At 37.2% G+C, this 21448-nt stretch overlaps 3 protein-coding genes across 20 annotated transcripts in view; 2 read left to right on the top strand and 1 right to left on the bottom strand.

Annotated features, from left to right (window-relative positions):
- The first annotated feature begins 463 nt into the window (after positions 1-463).
- Positions 464-4919, top strand: glmp (glycosylated lysosomal membrane protein). Its single transcript, XM_007566477.2, has 7 exons — positions 464-667; positions 1059-1217; positions 1678-1776; positions 1854-2018; positions 2659-2877; positions 3103-3371; positions 3449-4919. Exons 1-7 carry the CDS (start codon positions 566-568, stop codon positions 3621-3623), a joined length of 1188 nt encoding a protein of 395 aa, XP_007566539.1. The 5' UTR covers positions 464-565; the 3' UTR covers positions 3624-4919.
- A 1361-nt stretch (positions 4920-6280) lies between these two features.
- Positions 6281-11512, bottom strand: jtb (jumping translocation breakpoint). Of its 2 annotated transcripts, none has more exons than XM_007566475.2 (6): positions 11295-11512; positions 9390-9662; positions 9270-9310; positions 8339-8424; positions 7827-7906; positions 6281-6977 (listed from the first exon to the last, which is right to left on the bottom strand). In XM_007566475.2, the coding sequence occupies exons 2-6, from the start codon at positions 9476-9478 to the stop codon at positions 6821-6823; spliced, it is 453 nt and encodes a 150-aa protein (XP_007566537.1). In that variant the 5' UTR covers positions 9479-9662; positions 11295-11512; the 3' UTR covers positions 6281-6820. The 2 variants fall into 2 exon arrangements, with proteins under 2 accessions (XP_007566537.1, XP_007566538.1); XM_007566476.2 differs by having other exon boundaries at positions 8339-8421.
- Positions 11513-16720: 5208 nt separating this feature from the next.
- LOC103147909 (regulating synaptic membrane exocytosis protein 2-like) overlaps positions 16721-21448 on the top strand; it is a 43706-nt gene continuing 38978 nt past the window's right edge. For 4 of the 17 annotated variants that reach the window (XM_016678841.1, XM_016678833.1, XM_016678838.1 and 1 more), the window contains exons 1-2: positions 16725-17027; positions 17271-17434. In XM_016678841.1, coding sequence (XP_016534327.1) covers positions 17286-17434 — 149 coding nt within the window. In that variant the 5' untranslated portion in view covers positions 16725-17027; positions 17271-17285. Of the gene's footprint in view, positions 17028-17270; positions 17435-21448 lie in introns of all 17 variants that reach the window. The other 13 variants (XM_016678844.1, XM_016678836.1, XM_016678839.1 and 10 more) reach the window with 8 other exon arrangements.

Below are 21448 nucleotides of genomic sequence, written 5' to 3'. Positions count from 1 at the left end.
CAGTTGTTGCTGACATCTGGAGAGAAGCGACAAATGTTATTTTTAACTGGATAATATCTATGTAGAATCTTGAATTAAAATTCTTTGATCCTATTGGTAATTATATATTTATGAAGCAATAAAAATATTGCACTCCACAACCTTTTGCTCAGATAATCCCATCTATGTTTTCTTATTGGAGTGGAGAAAGTTTGTGTGTTCTAATAAACCCGTTTGTAAATTTCTTATTCATTACATTAGTTCCTTCAATTGAAATTGAGTCATGAAGGTTGAAATCGTTTGGATGTTTGGTTTGTGCTAAACAGAGCAAACTATGAGGAACAGCTTTAATGACCATTTCAAATTCTTTTTGAGATATCTCTCTGTTATTGTTGTTCATAAAATGCTCATAAGTATACCACTCACCATTGCTGTCGAGTAACTGATTTGAACATTTGTAATGTTTTTGCTGAGATTCTATTTCCTGCAGTAGGTGACGTAGTGACGTATGTGGGCGGGGCTTCTAGCAGTCAGCTGACGTGAAAGAGGCGGTCATGTGACTCACCGCACAACGGTCACAACAAAGATGGCGCCTGCAGGGACCGGCGGAATTTTCGTGATTTTAGTCATTTTTGTTTTTAGTTCGTGTGAAAGTTTGTTCAGCGGAGGAGATTCTTACAAAAGAGAGGTAATGAAATAATCAAACGCCGAATATGTTTTAAATTAATCGCGTTAAAGGACTGAATTACAGCAGTGACGAACAGGAAGTGAAAGTGTTTATTAAACAGAAAAATAGACTGAAATCCTTCACTCTTCTTTAATGGGATTCTTTAAAACTTCTTGATAATTGTTTAGTTTTCTGTAATTAATTTTTTAGATGCCATTAGTGTGGGGAAAGCAGGATAAAACCCTGTATACTGATTTAAAATGTTTAAAAACAACACTTAATGTGACCTGAGAGTCGAAATAATTGCATTGACTTTAACGATCTTATCATAATGTACTCTATAAACTGATAATGACATTATCAGTGCCTCTATTTGGTCGTTGCTGATTTGTTTTCTTCTTCTGTGCTTCAGCTGACTGTGAAGTTGTACCCGAACTCGACGCCCTCTGGCGGTGAGCTGCTTCATGTGAGAGCTGTGGGCGGAAACGACACATTGCACTTTCTCTTCTGCAGCCAGGGGGCGCCAACACTGCTGCTCGTTCACACCAACTCTAATTCATCTACTGTCGAGGTTTGGACAAGATTCATCGGCACTGAAACGCCTAAGGAATAACAATTATTATACATTAATTTGCTACTTTAGCTTGTTTAATCGGGTGGTCACTGTCTTAAATATCTGATTGTTCTAGAAGTATTTAGTTTATTTTTATCACTACACAAAGCTTAGTAAAGTTAGCATGTTTCATCTTTTGAGATAAGCCCAACAAATCCTCATCAAAATGTTTACTGGCATTAAAGTGGGGAAGAAGCTTTAATGTTTTATTTATTTATTTTTTTAATTAAGAGCATGGAAAGCATCTTTACAACTATTTAATATCGCAAATGTTCGCTAACTAAAGCAGAATATGAGGTGTGTCTTGTTTACTCTTGTCTTAAATCAAGAGCAAAATAATGTCAGGCCACAATAAGTCATATCATACATTTATTTATTTTTTTAACTTGTCAGGTATCTAAATGTGTCTGTTTTTCAGGTGAACTGGCCTGAGTTTTTGGCTCGTAATACCAGCGGCAGCCTAAAGGTGGAGCCGCAGAGCAGCATCCTGTACAGCACCGCCATTGTCTTCAGCCAGGTCAGAACCAATCTTTACCCTTGTAGAACAAACCTGACGGTGTGTTTACTGGAAAACCTTTTTGTTTCTTCTCTCAGCTGTTGGAGTACAATGATGAAAACAACACTGCCGAGGAGAAATCCAACTTCTTCCCCGCCTACGAGCTGAAGGATTTCATCTGGACTCGGATGAACCTGTCCGATTCCACTGCGACGCTGTGCGGGTCTCCCACACGGTCCGGCAACGGGTCGCTCTGCCTGCAGGTGGGACACTGGGACGACCCAGGACAGTCACTCCAATCAGCAACAATAATAATAATATTATTATTATCGCTGGATTATTTCTCTAGATGGTTAAGGAAAAATTCAGAGCTTTTATGATTTGATACAAAGTCATAAAAATTAAGTAAATTTAATAAATAGCTTTTAAATTTGACTCTCAAATTTAACTTATTTTGTAAATATAAATGAGTTTTGATCCTGATCCTTGTACTATAAAATATTATCCCATAATTAAGGCTTAAGTGTTTTATATTGTGAAATACAAAGACTTAGTTATATCATAATTATACCATAATTATGTGAAGTGAAATCGACTTAGGATGATTCCAGATTTTTTACTAAGATTTTTCATAATTATATGGTGGTGCACAAATAATGTTGAGCTCTTATTATTGCTAATGTAATAATATTTATGACATAATTCTGGTATATTAAAATATAATCTAATTTTCATGTAGCTGTTTATCGTCCCTGTTGTCTTTCCTATAATGTTGTTAAAGTATCTTACATATATCAGTGTTATGACTCAAAATCGAGTGATATTCATAAGATGGAGGCAGTATTATTATTATTATTATAGGTTTTCATATTGCCTTAAATTTCCTACCTTTTTGTTTTCCAGTTGTCTGTGTTTGGCTCAGAGGGGCGTGCCGACCTTTGGCCCCGCCTCCTCCACTCTGCTAACTCCTCCCAGTTGGAGGTGTGGCTTAACGGCCTGCCGCCCCGCTCCAATATGTCCAGGTTCGTGTTGGAGCTGCAGGCGGTGGGCGGGGCTTATCCACTGAGCACAGTGAACGTTCACCAGTTCATCGACGACGAGTACACACCTTCGATATTCCAGGTGACAAAACTATTTATTTTAAAGTACTTTGTTTCTTTTCTTTTTTTTTTTTTTTTCGTTTTTTTTTTTTTTGAAAAAAAAGTGAACAAGTTAATTTTCCGTGCATTATTTGGAGTCACATTCCACAGAAAACTACATGAATATTGGACCGTGACTAGGCGGGGGTTACCGTGTAAACCGACCGGTTCTGCTGCCCTTTAACCGGCTGTAGTTCCTCTCCTTCAGATGTCTCAATGGGTGTCTTCACCGAACAATGGCTCAGACGTCCTGGGTTTCGCCCAGTGGAAGCCAGTGGCGTACCGGACGCCCCATGCGACCCTGGAGGACGCAACGCCGTGTCGTAACTCCGACCCACAGCAGCAGAGCGGGAACTCGACGTCAGCTTCATCGGCTCTGATCAAAGCTTTTTACTCCGACCCAGCAGCCATTGGGTTGAACGTTAGCTTCGGCATAGCTGGAGAGCCTTATTACAACAGCACCATGTTCCTCAGCTGGTTAGTTCGTCTATTTGTTCTTTATTTAGTGTTTCTGATCCGTCTGTCGTTAAATCGATGTATTCCGTCTCCCTCAGGACGATGCTGGTGGGCGTCGGCTCCCCTCCGGTGGACTCCTTCTCCCCGATGGTGATCGGCATCTTAACGGCTGGTCTGGGGATTCCCATCCTCCTCCTGCTGGGGGGCGGAGTTTACGTCTTAATCGCGAAGAAGCGGGAATCCTCTGGAACGGGCTACGAGCCAATCAACTGACAGCATAGTCCAGGCCAATGAGATGTTGAGACTTTTTTTAAGTTTCGGATGACATCACTGATGATTCAGCCAATCGAGAAGCAGTTGGTTTAACATTTCAGTGATAACTCACATCAGTTTCAGTCAGTAGACTAAATTAGCAGCAAGTAGAAAATTGTTTTAATTAGAAACATTGAGCATGAGCGAGATTTAAAAGCATTTATTGTATATAAATGAAATCTAATTTCATTCTTTTTATAAAAATTTATAGATATTTCATATAATGTTGAGATTTTAAAGCAAAGTAATTACTTTGTATCTCAGGTTTGAAAGTAGCCTTCTAGTTTAAGCTACTACAACATATTTATTTTATTACATATTTTTTGTTTGGTTTTTATAAACCTGGAGGAAACGTTGCTTACACAGCAAAAACACAAAAATATCAAGTATTTTTAGTGTAGTTTCCAGTGCAAATATCTTACTATATTTGAAGTAAGACTAACTTACATGTAACTTTTTAGCAAGACATAGGAGTTTGTTTTAATTGAATAATTATTTAATACGGATAAAAAGGTACTAGTTCCAAGGGATTTTTGACTTAAAACAAGCTTCTGTATCTCGCTAAAATTTACTTGTAAGTTAGTTTTGTCTTATTTTTAGTGTACAAATATATTTGTACCAGAAACTAGACCTAAGATACTTGGTAACATTTTGTTACCAGTGCATCTCAGTTCAGATAAATGTACCTAAATTATTGTTGGTTGAGCCTGAACATCACATATTCTGACCTAAACTGCATAAACTAATCAGGACTCGCCATGAAATCACCAAGAATTTATTTAGGATATGAACACAAACCTCATTGTGAGCTTTAATGCTATTTTAAAAAAAATCCTTTATGTAATCTTTGTATTTTAAAGATTTAATGTTAAATTCAAGATTTTGTTTATTTGATGTGGAGCTGCTTAGCAGCTTGGTGTCCAAAAAAGCTTTTCTACAATAAAAAGTGGAATGTGCTATTTCAGTGATTTGAAGCGTTATTAACCGTATATTGAAGCAGTCTGAGTGTTGATCAATCATTTTTTGTTTTTGTAGATTTGGGGTAGCATGCATGATTTATGCAAAGCTTGGGAAGCTTTGGATTTTGCTTTTGAGACTTTCCAGGTCTGGATAATTGGAAATAGAAAAGTGAGCAAGGAAAATGTTTGATTTTCCAAATAATGTTTCTGTTAAGTAAAGGAATGACATTTTAACAATCCTAAACAAATGTAATAGTTTTCACTGTGATTTGCCACATAAATCCATAATGTTTAACAATTCTGCCTAACTGTGTATTAGTTTTTGTGTTTCAACTAAATGTGTACTCATACCTAATTCCACCTGTGTGAAACTTAATTTCACATTAAAGTTGAGCTGTGGTTCTTAAAATTAGTTTAAAATGCCAAACAAAGTTGCTTTTTAAAAGATTTTTAACAAAATAAAGGGATCAAATTTCACAGACTGCTTTAGAGAATCTAAATTCCCAGATCCTTGTTTAGTTGGTCCAAGACTTCTAGATATTGAAAAAAAAAGTTGATCAAATTCCACAAAATACTGAGATTGATTGTATTTGTAACGTATTTATTGAAATAATAAAGCAACAGACTTTTCGAACCAAATCAAAACAGGTAATACACTTTTATGTTTCTTTTCAGTTTATTTTGTCAGAAACTTCACAAACAAAAAACGTCCAACATAAACCTATTATTTACAATAAAAACATCAGAACGAGGCTGAAACACTTTGATAAAGGAACATAAAATTAAAACAGTGATTGTTTTAATTTTAAAATTTATCTCTATTCAGAGTGAAGCAGCAACCAATCAGAACTCAGCCAGAGGAAATGTGAACCAATCAGGTGAAGAATGGGCGGACAAGAGCGATGACGTCAAGTTCTGACCAATTTCAAACTTTTAAATCTTTCCAGCGCATCCGGGATGTCGAAATGAGACATTATCAGACTTCACAGTAGATTTGAAACTATAAAAACACTAAAAAGTTCGCCGCGAGTTCGGGTAAGATTACCATACTGTGAGCTGCAAAAATAATTACAGAAAAAGGAAGGAAACAATGGTTCGCATGGCAGAATACAAACTTTTTAAGTAATTTTGTTTCTCTTAGGGATGTAAGTAATCGATTGAGTTACTCTAAAGTTTGTTGATAAGCGGACAATCTCTTAAACAGTTTTCTCCTGCATCAAGAGAAACCCGTCTTTCTAAAACAAAGGGCTAACTTTTGTACCATATACCGAATTTAAAAAAAGAAACAATATATTTTAACATTTTCTTGAGTCAGCTGTATTAAAGTCATAACTTCAGGAGCTTGTCGAGTGTTTAAATTTCTAAATAGAACCACAAAAACTGCAATTTATATCCCACAATTGACTCCGTTTGGACCATTTTTCTTTCCCGTTGTGATACAGCCGCCATTTTTTTTTCCAGATCAACGGCTTCTCTTAAGGATGGTTTCCGAAACCACAACACTGAAAAAAGGTCTAAGCAGACGTTATTAATCGATTGGAATTAATTTTAACCTAACGAATCATTAATTGACAATTAATTGTTTATTTATCCAGAGCTCAAAAATACTTTTGTCAAATTTCTGCACAGGAACCGGAATACAGCCACATAAACCAAAACACGGATGTAAAAACAGTTTTTAATGGCAAACTGAAACAGAACTGCATCTTTAAATATCAGATTTGAATCTTTTCAGACTTTTATTTCGTATTTCTGCAGGAAAATGTTTAATCTTGAAAGAAAAAGATCTTTGTTCCACACTTCAGAAACAGCTGCTCCCAATTGTCACTTCCAGAGTCCATATAAGGAAGTTCCTGTCTGACATCAGCCGATGCAGGAAGAGGTTTCAGCTTCTGTTCCTAAGGTTCGTCAGTTTCACTTCTATTCTCATCCAGATCAAACTACTCCTTCCCTGATTTCTCTATAAACTCTGTTCACTAAAATATAATCTACAGTTTGCATCATAAGTCAGGACTCATTGTCCCGGTTTTAGTGTTTTTTTTCTGCTGTTTTAGCAGAGAAACAGTCGCTGGTGAAGAGGAAAAACTTCACAGACGGGGAGCTGAGCTCAGCCAGCTCCATGGAGGACGTCCACCAGGTCCGGTCCAAACCTGGATCCATTTTAAAAATACTGCCACAGGATTTAAAAACCCTCTCCTCCTAGATGGACTCGATCTGTCGGCGGACCTTCTCAGAGGCGAGGCGATCCAGCCAGCGCTGGCGGATGACCACCAGGACGGCGAAGACGACCGTCAGAGCCAACATGGCTGCCTCAAACTTCCAGAAGAGATGCTCCTCCATCAGGGCGGAGCGGCAGCTGGGAGGAGGAGGAGAATGGTTAGTGTCTGTTTACACTAGAAGAACATTTGATCTGGATCCACTTTAGATCTGATACCGAGAAATATTCCCAGTGCTTGATCTTAAATTTACACAAATTTATGGCAGATATTTAAATAGATGGAAGGAATTAACACAGAGAATGGAAGAAGAGCACAAGGGAGGGACAGAGGAAGGAAAGAACAAGGAATTAAGGAAGGAAACAAGGGAGGACACAAGGAAAGAATGAAAGGATGCCAGAAAGAAAGAAAGGTAACAAAGAAGAAAGAAAAAACACAAGGAAAGACAAGAGAGGTGGCAAGGGCAAAAGAAAACGGGGTTAAAAGAAGGAAGGAAGAAAGATGGGAAGCAGAAAAGCAGAGAGGATGGAGGAAAGTTCAAAGATGAGGGAAGAAGAAAACAAGGAAGGAGTGGAGATAGGACACAAGGAAGGAAAAAAGCAGAAAAGCAGAGAGGATGGAGGAAAGTTCAAAGATGAGGGAAGAAGAAAACAAGGAAGGAGTGGAGATGGGACACAAGGAAGGAAAAAAGCAGAAAAGCAGAGAGGATGGAGGAAAGTTCAAAGATGAGGGAAGAGGAAAACAAGGAAGGAGTGGAGATAGGACACAAGGAAGGAAAGAAGCAAGAGTACGAGGAAAGCATACAGATAAGGAAGGAAGGACATTTCTTTTTCATTTCTTTTTCCCATTCCTGTCCTGACTTGAGAGATGAAGAAGTTCACATCGACTGGAGTGAGGAGAATTTTAATCTCCTAACAGAAAAATCCCTGAATGTGTTTCTGTCTGACCTCAGAGGAAACTTCAGTCTCGTTAACCCTTCAGGTTCTGACCTCTTGTACTCCTGTCTGCTGGTCTTGGTGCAGTTCACCCGCTCCACGTATCCCGTCTGTCTGCAAACCGTCTGCGTCTTCTGAAACACACACACACACACACACGTTTGAAGACGTCATCAGCCAATCGAGACCCAGCTCTTCACCGTCTCAGAATGGCTTCCTGACTGAATCTCAGATATAAAACTGATTCTTCAAGTACTGAAGCTAAACTAAAACTCAGACGGAATGAGATTCCCTCTGTGAGCTAAATGACTGAAAATACATCAATTATATTATTACATCACAATCTGATTAATGTAAAACAGAAAAGATATAATTACTCCCACTGCTCCTAAAATTACACTTGAAAAACTAAATAATTCAATTATTATTTTAAAGACTCATAAAATTTAATTAAAGACACTTATGAAAAAGCAATCGCATGATTGCTTAAATGATAAACGATACGATAAATGCCCACCCCCAGTAATCTGTAGATTAATGGAGCACAACAAGCTGAGTTAACGTACAGCGTTGAAGTCGCTGCAGCGGTTGCATTCCTCCAACACGACAAAGTTCTCCAGCAGCCAGCAGGGGGCGACAACAGGCTTCACTGCTGATGCAGAAGAACAAAAGGTCAGAAAAAAAAAATGTGAAAAACATGCAGAAGGTTTGGTCTTAGCTTTCAGATTAGTCCTGCTGTTTCCCAAAAAGATCTATACAGATACTAAAATGATAAATAATAGAGTAGGAATATCAAATTAACAGTGTTTCGAGGTGAATTAGAGGTAACTGTGAGTGCTTTAGAATGAGTTAATGGGGTTAGAGGAGAAAAAAAAGCTATAATTTGTTCAGATTCAAGGTTTTATATTGTGTACAAGTCATTTACAATTTCAGGATTAAAAATGCTGGCAGAGGTCAAAATGATGGATTCCATCACAAATTGGAATCGTAGGAAATTGGAATAATTTTGTGGAAAGTGCTACAAAAAAGTGAATTTAAATGCTAAAAAAGTAAAAATGAGGTTAAGAATACAGTAAAATTATACATTAAGAAGAAATGGAAGATCAGACGATGCTAGATTTGTTGATCATAGTATCCAAAAAAAAAACAAAGTTGGGAAATTTAGAAAATGTATTACAATAAAGAAAGAAGATATTATATGTAGGATGAGATTTGGTCACGCAGGATTAAAAATCATTCTTTAAAATAATCAGGTAGGTTGCTGAACAAATGGAAACAATACAACATATTTACTATGGTAAATATCCACACTAAAGAAAGATTTAAATAAAAATATAAGAAGTTTTAGGTAAAAGAATTGCTTCAAATGTCATCTGGGTATGTAGCTTTTAGTTTCTTAAAAGGAACGCGTATTTTGGAAAAAGTATAGTTTTATTAGTATGGATGCCAGGCGACATAAAAAATAAAAGAAGGATGTTTGAAGCAGTCGAGGGGTACCTGTCGTCTTCTCCTCGCTCAGCAGCGCCGCTCCGAACACTCTGGAATGAAAAAGCATCAAACTGGACTTTTATTGAAACACTCTGAGGCTCTGCTGGAGGCCTGCGGGTCCAAACCCACCTGAGCGAGACGAGACCCCAGAACAGAGCATGGAGCAGGAGGACCCGAGGCCGACAGCAGGCGACTGGGATCCGGCAGTCGCTCTCCATCAGCCTGCCTCTCCAGCTGGAAGGTGACAGCGCCGCCACCCTGTCTGCTGCTGCTGGTTACTCACCAGTAACCCACTGGTTCTGGAGCTGGTGCAGGCTAACGCTTGGATTGGTTTGCTGCCTGGTTTGTTTACATGGTGCTCAGATTTAACTGGGGTGAGTTAAGGCAAAAGGCTGCAGAGACCTGGAAGAGAAAACAACATAAATCAGTCTGGAGTTTCTCCCTGTTATGATCTGATTTAGAACAAAAACATGAAAATCTATCATTTACATTAAGAAATTAGTTTTTTAGTCTTTTTTGAAACTATTGTAAAATCCCCGTTTGGCCTCACGCTGATTTTTGATTGTTTTATATTTGCCACAACATCTCTAGCTACCGTTATATTTACTAGAGCTGCAACTAATGATTATATTAGCAATTGATTATTTTCATCCACACACTTTTTAAACAATATTAGAAATACATTAAAATATGCAAATAAACAAATAATTCAATAAGAAAATACTAATTTTATTGCCAAAAATGCAATACCATAGCATTCCTTTAGTTTACGCTTGATCATTTGTAGATCAATTGATTAATCAACAAATTAGATTGGGCTCCATCATCACAACTACAAGCAGTTTCTTTGTGAACTTTGGTGCTTGTTTGTTTGTTTGCTTGAACAGCATAAGCAACATTATTGCGTAGTTTGACATTTTAGACTCAGTGGTGAAATGGCTCTTTTAACCGTTCTACCACAAGTTTATTTAGTCAGAAACTCAATAAATAAAATAAAACTCAAAGTGTGATGTGACAAATCACAGATAAACTATGGAAATTTAATAGAAATCAAAGACAATTTAATAAGCATATTACACCGAGAGGACAAGAGTGGAGGAAAACTATTTTTTATACTCATGCAGTTGTTGAAGATTGTGAACACAAATTTCTAGAACGTGTAGGAACTTTTGTATACAGAGGAAAGAAAAACCTCTATATACAAAATATATAGAGGTTATATAAAAAATAAATTTATAAAAATGTGTAATATATAAAAAAGACAATACAAAGACAACCTTTTTAATAAAAAGGGTGTCTTTTTTATTACAAAAATACACCCTTAGGAGAACTATATTCAATCTTACTGATGAAAAATACATTATAATATTTTAGATTTTTATGCCAAGTTTAAATAGTCTCACCCTCATAAAGAAAGAAAACAGTTGCTCAACAACTCAAAGCTAAATGATCAAATTCTAATAAAAATATCAGACCAAGTCGTGTCATAAAGAGTACAAGGTACAATAAATGCAGTGAAAATAAGTTAAAAAGCGACACAAAGTTCAAATAAATCTGCCACTTGAGAAAATTACTAAACAGTAATTGTACAATTTTGGAAGCACAACACGAAGAAGAAGAAAAAAAAAACAAATCAGGACTTTCCTCAGGGTTGTGTTTCATAGCAAAGCTAGTAATATTGTTTTAATATTGCCGAACTAGTAATATTTTTTTCATCATTAAGGATTTTCTCCTTATTTTCCGCCTCTTGTAAGCATCTGGAAACAAATGTTTAACCAGATTGGGATTATGTGACCAACAGATGGTTTATAATCAGCTGACTGTAATCACAGTTGATCAATAACGACTCAAAAACGTTCAACCGGCTAATAAAAATAACAATTTATCAATCTGAACTCTGGTTATTTACAAATTTTAGAAATAACTCGGATGCTAGGATGAGGCAGCAGTGATTTACAGCCCTCCTACTCTGAGTGTTTACCTAAAGAAGAGAAGCTAACGTTAGCAGCTGTTAGCTCAGCTCTGAGCACTCACCGTGATCCGCTGAAACAGCCGCCATTTTTAGATCCAACACGGCAGCTGAGAGGAAGAGCAGCTGCTTTACAGCGACGTTGAAACACGATGGCCGATAAAAAAAGGACCTGAGATCAGATAGAGACACTTCTGAAATCCACAGGCTGTTACCGGATTGTCTGACGGGCGGCCTCTGCTCACGACGACACGATTAAGCCGAGAAACGTCACAGTAAGGAGACTTCAAAATAAAAGCATCTCCACAACGTTAAGCGGATGCAAAAGAAGGCAGGTTTTTTTTTTTTTTCATTTTTAGTGTATTTATTTAACATTGCTTACAAAAGAAAAAAAATAGTATGAAAAAAAAACAAAGGTGCACAGTTCACTATGATCTAAATTACAGCAGCATCATCTGAGCCTAAAATTATTAATCACTTAAAGAAATACTTACATAAATAATGGTGTACATGAAATGTAACCTCGACTCAAACACTTTCAGCAGGAACAGTTAAATTAATAGCATTAACTCATTACAGTCAAAAGATGCTATATTTATATTATTGCATTTAAATTAAACAACTTCTTAATTTACTTCTTCACAAAATGCTTCACAATCTTTGACAAACTTTACTTTCAATATAAGGTGTAGGATTTCATCTTACCTTTACAAAACTTTTTATCTATACTAGGAGCAAATGTTTAACAACACAAAATCAGAACAGATCATGATAGTACATGTGGTTTGAAGGTTTTCTAAGGAGTAGTTTAACCTGTTTACAAGGTTTTTCTGTTTGGAAACTCACAGACGTCATGATTCGCCTTTGTGCAAACTTCCCAAAAATGGATCCAGTCCCCGTCCACTGTCCAAACATCTCTTATTGTTATTAGTGATTGTAAATTGTTTGGTGTTTATAATTTTTATTCTCACTCAATGCCAGGAGGGATTCCTGAGGAATAATGTAACGTTGACTATGCCATTAACATTTGTTGTGAAGGGGAGACAAAGTCACTTCCGTTAGTTTCCTCAGCTGAGTTGGAAACGTAAATGTTGGCGGAAGTCGGTCAGATGATCCACACCGCCGCCTAGAGGCCATGACTGAAAATTACATTACACTTTATAACGTCAAAATCAGAACCATGACTAAATGTTTTGCACCAATACAGATAATTTTTTAACATTAATATAAGAAATAAACCTCATAACCGCTGCAGAAGAACAGACAATATTATATTTTATTTTTTAAATATAGAGTTTACATGAATGTAAAGAAAAACCAGCAAAAGCAAATCCTTCTGTTTGTAGTTTTTTGTTGTTTTTCAGATGCTGTGAAGGAAGAAATGTGAACACCTGGAACCTTGAGGGCAGCGACACACCTGGCCAGGTGAAGTCTTCTGTCTCCTCCACCAGCTGCGGCCCCAGCAGAACTTCTCCAGGTTACACTGAGAGAAAAGAAAAACGGAGGCACCGATAAAGTCAGACAGGTTTAGTTTTAGTTTAGTTTCACACTCTGGGGTCCCACACCTTTCACTTTGGGAAATCTATGGGTTTGATGAACGTTTAGCTAAATTTTAAAGAAGAAAAGTGCAGATTATGTTACTCATAATCATAAAGTAAAAAAATGCTAAAAATAAAAAATAAAAAAAAAATTACATCATTACGAAATATCAAACATGGGCGGCAGAAACATACATGAACAAATCTCAGTTTTCCACAACCTAAAACGTTTGAAACTGATACAGTAGGTAATGTAACATAATACAATGCAGTTCAAAACACTTCTAGTATCAATATCTATGATTTATTAAATTTTCACTGCAAAAACATAAAATCTTACCAACTATTTTTGGTCTAGTTTCTGGTGCAAATATCTTAATACACTTGAAATGAGACCAAACTAACTCATAAGTAACTTCTCATCACAATATTGGAGTTTGTTTTAAGTAAATAATTCCTTAATATTGATTTTAAAAAGTTCTAGTTCCACTGGAAGATTTTTTCACTTATATATAACAAGACATTTTCCTACGTTATAAGTGAAATAGTCTGCCAAAGGATTGAGTACTTTTCATCAATATTAGGGAATTATATTGTAAGTTAGTTTTGTCGTATTTCAAGTCTGATTGCACCAGAAACTTTTGTGTTTTTGTTCAGTTGACCTTTAAATGACACAACAGCCTCAGCAGGAAAATACATTAGAACAATGAAGTTTATGTAGAAAGCAGAAGTAACAATGAAAATGTGTCTGTCTGTCATTCTTTGTTTTTTCATTCCTGTGTGAGAGTTGTCATGGCAACTGTCGTCCTTAACCTTTTCCATTCAATATATTTGCTCCTTTCTAGACTTAGATTTGCTCTTTTTTTAATAAATTCATGCAGTTTATTGCTAATCTAAGCTAAAACATCCATCCTTCATCCAAACCTGCTTGTTCTTACACTGTATCGGGTATTTATCTCCAGTGGTCATTATATTTAATTCCTTTTCCACATGCTTTGGTGTGGGAACAATCATCTCATCTTGAATGTGAAAAAAAAAATAGATGATTGAAGATTTCAGGAGAAACAGAGTTAGCTCAAACCCTATTTCCATCATAGGAGGAGAAGTGAAGGAATATAAACACCTCTGTGTTAATTTGGACCTCAGACTGGACTGGAGACGCAACAGTGAAGCGTCTATAAGAAGAGACAGCGCAGACTGGACCTCTGGAGGAAGCTAAGATCCTTCAAGATCTATAAACCTGTTGTTGAGAGAGAACGTAATTTCTTCTGGGGCAGCAGATCAGAACCAGGGACCTAAAGAGGCTCAACAGCCTGATAAAGAAGGCTGGTTCTGGTCTGGTTCTGGTCTGAGGAATCTCTGGAGATGACGATACAAAGAAGGATTGTTCATGAAATCAAGAAGATTATGGACAACTCTGACCATCCTCTTGATGGGACTGTCTTGGGAAAACAGCGTCTTCAGTCAGAGGCTCACCAGTAACCCACCGGAGATCCTTCCTGCCGACATCCATCTACAATAACTCTTTGAAGAATCTGAATTAAAATTAGTTATAACAGCACTTTTCAATTTGAATTTGAATATTATCGCCTTCCTAAAATAATGGCCTAAGTCAATTTTGGCAAAAGTGGTATTCTTTTGCCAAAATCACGTTCAGTAAAAATGACTTTGGCCATTATTTTAGGAAGTTGATGATATTTTTATCTGTAGGCAGGAACCCTGATGTTAGGGCTGATTTTGTATCTCTGTTGACAGAGTGGAGATATTTACCACAATCGTGACTCTGCGTCGCTTCAGGCGTCGACAGATTCCAGGAAGTCGCATAAAGCCGTTTTTCCTCAGAGATGTGACGGTGTTCGACTCCCAGTTTGCAGAAACTTTCTCCTAAAAGCAACCAGAGAGATGAATTACCCTCCAAAGGATGTGCAGCAACTTTACACACAGTTGGTCTCCAAGTTCTTGTGTTTTAGTTGTTTGTCTGGTTGTTTTGGCTTTAGCCGCCTGTCCTACCTGCAGCGTTGCTGTGGCCGGAGTGAAGAGCGGCAGGCTGCAGTCGGCCCTCCGCAGAGGGCAGATCAGCAGCAGGAACACAGCGCAGGCATTCGGCTTCATCTGTCGATCATCTACGGATCAAACCAAAGAATCAATAAATCCTCTGAGCGTCCAGATCCTCCCGCTGCTTCTCCGTCCAAAATCGAACAGGCTGAATGACAAATATGACAGAAGGGAAAACAGAATAATCCTCTTAGTCTGGTTTACGAGTCATGTGACCACATGATGACATCACTGAGCCCAAAAACTACTGACAGATCATCGACACCACAGCAAACATGCAGCAGAAGGAGCTCAGGTCAAAGGTCGCGCCTGGCCTGCGTTCCTCTGGAAACACAGTCACAGCTGTGCTTTAGGTGGTGGCGGCATCATGCTGAGGGGATGCTGACGAGACGAACAGGGGAGAAAAATACGGGAAAATCCTGGAGGGAAACCAGCTGGAGGTTAGAGCTGCAACTAATGATAATTTTAGTAATCAACTACTCTGATGATTAATTGATTAATCAATTAATCAAATAAGAAAAATGGTACATTCTGCAGATCATTTAAGCCTTTTTATACGATATTGCAAATACATGAAAAGATGCAAATAAACAAGTAACTTTTCATTTCAGTTTTTAAGTAACAAAATATGCACGATTACAACGATTAGTTAATCACAATTAACTGTTTCACCGTTTACTACAACATATAAGAACATTTGATGAAAAATCTTAGCTTCTTTTAAGTGAAAACAATATTAAGCTCTTAGCTCTGTTTTTAACATGTCCTTGATTAAATACATGTGAATTGAATTGAAATATGAGAGCTTATTTGTTATCTCAATATTAAATAACAACTTTAATGTTGACAAAGATACAATTTAGAGAGTTTCAGTGAGCCTTAGTGTAATTTAATTATGTTTCTAGTTCAAAAGACCTAATTTACTGGAGCCTCCAAAGCTTTTTTCTCACCTTAATAGAATAAATTTTAATTAATCGATGGTTTAATAGAAATATGGAATAATAGAAAATTAAACTGAACATAAATGAATCCATGCACTAGCTTAATATGCATATTGCCGCTGTTTTTAATCAATATTACCAGTATTATTGTTGTTTTTAGTATTGTTATTGGTTTTATCCAGCAGAGGGCGCTATTTATGTATTTTTAGTGGGGAAGTAATTTTATTTGTGAAATAGTTTTTTTTAATTAATTAACGTTTTAGGGGTGTTAAATGTTGATTATTATGAACAAGATAAAAATATTATATTATATTACATTATAGAATGTTATAATATTTTATGTAATATTATGCACTATTTTTGGGGGGATATATTGCTTCAATTCAATGTTGGCAGTTTAACAATAGCTTTATTGATTATTATTATTATTATTATCAATATTATTCTTATTACTGTTATTATTAATATTGTTCACACAGGGGTGTAGTTTTCTTTATAATAACTCCCAAATTTTACTGTATTACAGACATATATTTCACAATTGTCTTACGTTTTCGGGGATTATATATTATATTATATTATATTATATTATATTATATTATATTATATTATATTATATTATCAGGAACTAAATATTTTGTCCGTTTTCCCCCCTCTTATTTGGAACGTTAAAAATATAGTGTTTTATTTATTTATTTATTTATTTATTTATGTATTTATTTATTTATTTATTTATTTTAGGTTACCTGATATAAATATCACCGTTGCTATTCTTATCACCTCTTTGTAGATCCAGAAATAGTGTGAAAAGCTCCCAGGCCGAGTGTGTTGGAGTCATTTATAGCTAATTGATTGATTGACTGCTGTGAGAGCTCGGTTGTATTTCTATCTTTGGCTGCAGGTCTATGTTTAGCCTGTGGAGAGCGGCCTCCACCACCGCCCACCCGCCCGACGACCAGCTGATCTTTGTTGCACGTAAGCGCCGTCTTGTCGTGGCCCCGCCCCGCTTCCTATGGAGGATTTATTTATTTTCTCCTCCGTTTCCTCCTCCTCTCCCGCCGCTGCGTCCATTATTACCGAGAAGAAACGGAGAATGAACAGCGAGAAAACGCGACCACTGCAGGCCGAGCGGACCGCCTCGGAGAACTGAAGGATGAGCGCCGACCGCGGGACGCAGAGCCGACCGGAGCCGCCGCCACTGAGCACCGGAGGAGGCAACATGAGCTCGGACTAAGCAGGCGAGAGGACTCCGCTGCGTCCGTCGGTAAGGGATGGATGGATGGGTGGATGGATGGATAAACAGGTGGTCTGATGGCGGATGATGATGATGGCACAGCGCCGCACGGAAGCGCACCTGGAAGAAATAAAATGAGCGCTCTGCGGCTTTGCAGGCTGCATCATCAACATCATCATCGTCATCATGATTTATTGACGGTATTGACGGCTCTCGGCCGCGCTGAAACACCCCGACGCCGACTGGACTGACCCCGTCCTCCTTGTCTTGCAGCGGCTCTCGGTCGGGATGTCTGGAGCGGCCGGACCTGCACCGCCCACCGGGGCCGGACCGGAGCTGCCGGACCTGAGCCATCTGACCGAGGAGGAGCGGAGGATCATCCTCTCCGTGATGGAGCGACAGAAGAAAGAGGAGGAGAAGGAGCAGAGCATGCTGAAGTGAGTGTTTTTTTTTTTTTTTTTTGTATTTTAAATTAATCGGCAGTTATCAATATTTCCCTGGTACCATCTGCTGCAGAAGACACGATGTTCAAAAATAAAAGGCTGCCATGTGCAGTAAAGATGAAGGTTATACCTCAGATATTTACTCACTTTCTCAATAAATAAACGGTAAAACTGAGCAAGGAATCAATCACTGCAAATAAAGGCTAATAATGAGAAATAAAATAAAGTTTATGGTAATCAAAATGGTAATTAGATGAAATCCAGAGGAACCCTGACCTGAAAACAATGTTTTGATAGATAGATAGATAGATAGATAGATAGATAGATAGATAGATAGATAGATAGATAGATAGATTAGGAACACATGCACTTCCAGGTTTTGTACATTAAGGCCTACTTAGAAAAACAAAAAATTTTGCCACATTATTTAGAAAACTAACATTGTACATATGACATTGGTTTCAAAAGAGTTTCATCCTCCTGAATTCACACCTGAGCGTTGTTTTAAACATGCCAGACCCATAGGGGGCAGTGTAGTGCTAAGCTAAAGCCTGTCACCCAATCAGAATCCTTAAAAAACAACATGACTTCCTGTAAGGACCAAACATGGCGCCCAGAGGTTTGTTTGTGTGGACGTTTTTTAAATCTCCACTTTGATCTGAATTTTTATAAATAATTGTTTTTAGTGATTTTATACTGAGTTTTTGAGTGGATAACAGGCTGAAACATACAAATGTCTTAGTTTCCCCAGATATTACTACGTGTGGACTCGGCCTATGTCTGTGAAAAGAAAATCTGCAAGAATCTTTATCAGTTTCAAAAGTTCCCTTAAGCTCAGCATTATCGCTAAAATATTTTAATTGCAGCAAAAAAAGGGGAGAAAATGTAACAGTTGCTATGTCCGGTCTCTAAGTGGTGATGTAATGGAGTAACGCATGAAATATAAACCAACAATTGTAGTGAATATGCCTAAAATCTGCTGTTATACCTCAAGGTTGTGGACCAGAGTGATGGTCATCTAAAAAGTCCAACATCTCAGTGATATCTGCTCATTGTTTAGCCCTGAAAACTACAGAGATGTTCTGACGCTACCGATCGGATTGCTCTTTGCCAGCCACATGGAGAGGACATCATAACCAAGTGTGTTATTTAATTTCCCTTTGGGATCAATAAGGTATTTGTAAATTGAATTTAATTAATAAAACTTTTGGCCCCCAAAACCTTGGAGCCCTGGGCTACCGCCCCAGTTAAACCTTGCTGAAGTCCAGTCCAGCATGCAGAGCAAGCATTCTACAAACTCTTTAAACAAACTCTGTTTCAAAGTATCTGAAATTAGTGTTGAATAATTGTAGGTCCAACTAGTCTAAATATTGATACGTTGAAAGTTGTCATGAAGACAAAACTAAAGAAGAAAAAATGGAGTCCAGACTCCTAGAAAGAAAATGAAACTTTCCTTTACATCAGCTTTATGAATCTCAATTCAGAAACCAGCTCTGCAGTTATTAGCTAGCAGTTTCACCTGTTTTTTCAAGGGTTAATTTCGCCCCCTGGTGCAGTGGTGCCCTGGGCAAAGAGCCATTTGGCCTTTTTGTTGTTGCACTACCACAGAAGGATTGGTTAAACAGCTGAAAATGAGGAAAAGACGATGATCATCAGTCTGGGATCTGGGATCTACTAATAGAGGATTTCCCCCAGAAAACTTGCTAAGCTTGGTGGTTGGGCGCTAGTGGTCTGGTCATCCAACGACCCGCCATGTTTCTGAGTTAAAAGATGTTTAAAGTTGACAGAAAATGTAAAAATGTCACTTGGTAATTATGTGTTATTAAAAGATAACACCAAATAAAGTCTTAAAATTGTAAACATTTTAAAAAGACTGAAATAAATAAGGAATGATTAGCCTGGTGGGGGCACAAGTAAAGCCTGGTGGCCCGCCAGGCTGATAATACACTGGGGGAAACCCTGCTAATAATAATTAATAAAAGTAAAAACTGCTGCTTTTGCATGATTATAAAAGAAAATTCAGAAGAAACTGTACTTCAAACCAGATCAGAACGGAGATCCTGACATGTGGTCTTTACCCAGAATGCACTGCTCCAGGATCTCTGTGCTCATCTAACGTTTTGAAGCTAAAAACTGGAGTTTTTCAGGCTGCACGCACGCTTGTCACCTGCAGCCCTTCTGTTTCTGTTGGTTTTAATTGGGCTCCAGACTAAATCCAGTTATCTCATTAGTGGGAGTGTTGGTGGATCGGTGGCTGTGGTTTAACACGAGTCAAAGTGTCTTGAACTTTTGAGGTCTTTGAAAAATGTAAAGACTTTGTGAAAAAATCTGTGTTTTCTCTGCAGAATAACGTTCAGGAAAGAAGGGGGACGAATAAGTAGCTCTTCCTTGAACATTAAGGAATTTATTTTGAGTGAAAACAAAACGGACATAAGAAAACGATAACATCAGTTAGTCTGTCATATTACTAATTATTGCACAGACTTGTAAGAATAACTTAAGCTGTTCATTGATCATGTTGCTATAACCACATTTCGCCACCAGATGTCTCTAAACTCAAACCTCCACCTCAATGAAGGAAGGAAGACTTGAGTTTTATTAGGATCTGATACATAAAGACAATATTGTGATTATTTTCCACTAGAATGGAAAGTATTGAGGAGTTATACTGTAAAAACACAAAATCTTACCAAGTATTTTCTAGGGAAAATATTTGGTTCACTTGAAATAAGGCAAAGCTAATTTATAAGCAACTTTTCAGCAAGACATAGGAGCTTGTTTCAAATAAATAATTAATTAATATTGGTTTAAAAAGTACTGGTTCCACTGGCAGATTATTTTATTTATAACATGAGATAAATGTGTTATTAGTGAAATAATCTGCCAGTGGAACTAGAACTTTTTCATGAATATTAATGAATTATTTACTTAAAACAGGCTCCTTCATTTTGCTGAAAAGGACGTTGTAAGTTAGTTTTGTCTTATTTCAACATTTGGTTTAGAAAATACTTGGTTAGATTTTGAGTTTTTGCAGTGTAGGATGATGAATGGATGATTCCCCCCCAGGTCCCGGTTTTCACATCATCAGTCTTGTCTGTTGTTCTTTAATTTAAGTTTTTATGTGTTAATTCATTTACTTTGTTTTGTTTTTTTATTTTCTGTGTCAGAGTTTCTGGAGTCATAAAGTAGAAGGAGATCAGAGGTGTCTGATTTTAAGAAATAAACAAATAACAGATCAGAACTCACAAAGGAAATAATTATAAAGACATTACAGCAAAACAAAAGAGTCCACAATTATGTGAAAAATGGTTTAAATAAAAGCTTAATTTCTACTCGCCTACAGAGATTCATCAATGACAAATTTAAAATATTAATTTTATGAATCAACCTGTCCAATCAGTTTGAGTCTAATTGACTGAATCTCTCTTTAATTAGTTAGTAGATATTGCTGGACTCAACTCAAACACTGATTTCATAACACTGTTTGGTTAGCAGGAGCTGGTTTAAGTAAATAATCCCTTAATATTGATGAAAAAGTTCTAGTGAAGATATTTAAATCACAGATCTCCAGAAGCTCTTCATTAACGATTAGAGCGCCATCATAACTTCTACAACTTCCTTATTTATCTCATAAAGATCTTGTCTGACCAGCATAACTTTATTATCGATCAAATTAGCATTTTATCTGTTCTTACTGTCATTATTAATTATTTACAGGTTACTTATTGACCAGTAGAACCTGATCATTAACGACCAATGTTTCTTTTTCACCGACTGCTGAACCTCATCTTGGCCTCAGGAATCACTTCATTTGTCTCTGGGACTAGAAAGACACCATATTAAGGATATGCTCACACAGCATATCCTGGATGCTCAATCCTGATTATTTGTTTTGCTGGAATCAGATTTTTTAATTTATTTATAAAAAAAAAAAAAAAAAAAATTCCCCTCTCCCCCTCCGTGGGTGGTCTCTTTCATCCTCTGACCTCGGGTCCTCTACCAGAGGCC

This window comes from Poecilia formosa, unplaced genomic scaffold, assembly GCF_000485575.1.
Source record: "Poecilia formosa unplaced genomic scaffold, Poecilia_formosa-5.1.2 Scaffold192, whole genome shotgun sequence".
Lineage (NCBI taxonomy): Eukaryota > Metazoa > Chordata > Actinopteri > Cyprinodontiformes > Poeciliidae > Poecilia > Poecilia formosa.
The sequence above is the reverse complement of the archived record's forward strand: the minus strand, read 5'-3'. Positions and strand labels throughout refer to the sequence as shown.

Excerpts from the sequence above, each read along its gene's own strand:
- glmp (XM_007566477.2), top strand. The coding sequence starts at position 566 with ATGGCGCCTGCAGGGACCGGCGGAATTTTCGTGATTTTAGTCATTTTT. Across the intron at positions 1,218-1,677 it reads CTAATTCATCTACTGTCGAG|GTGAACTGGCCTGAGTTTTT; the intron begins GTTTGGACAAGA and ends TCTGTTTTTCAG. Across the intron at positions 2,019-2,658 it reads ACGGGTCGCTCTGCCTGCAG|TTGTCTGTGTTTGGCTCAGA; the intron begins GTGGGACACTGG and ends TTTGTTTTCCAG.
- jtb (XM_007566475.2), bottom strand. The coding sequence starts at position 9,478 with ATGGAGAGCGACTGCCGGATCCCAGTCGCCTGCTGTCGGCCTCGGGTC. Across the intron at positions 7,907-8,338 it reads GCTGCAGCGACTTCAACGCT|AAGACGCAGACGGTTTGCAG; the intron begins GTACGTTAACTC and ends TGTGTGTTTCAG. Across the intron at positions 6,978-7,826 it reads AGCAGACAGGAGTACAAGAG|CTGCCGCTCCGCCCTGATGG; the intron begins GTCAGAACCTGA and ends TCCTCCTCCCAG.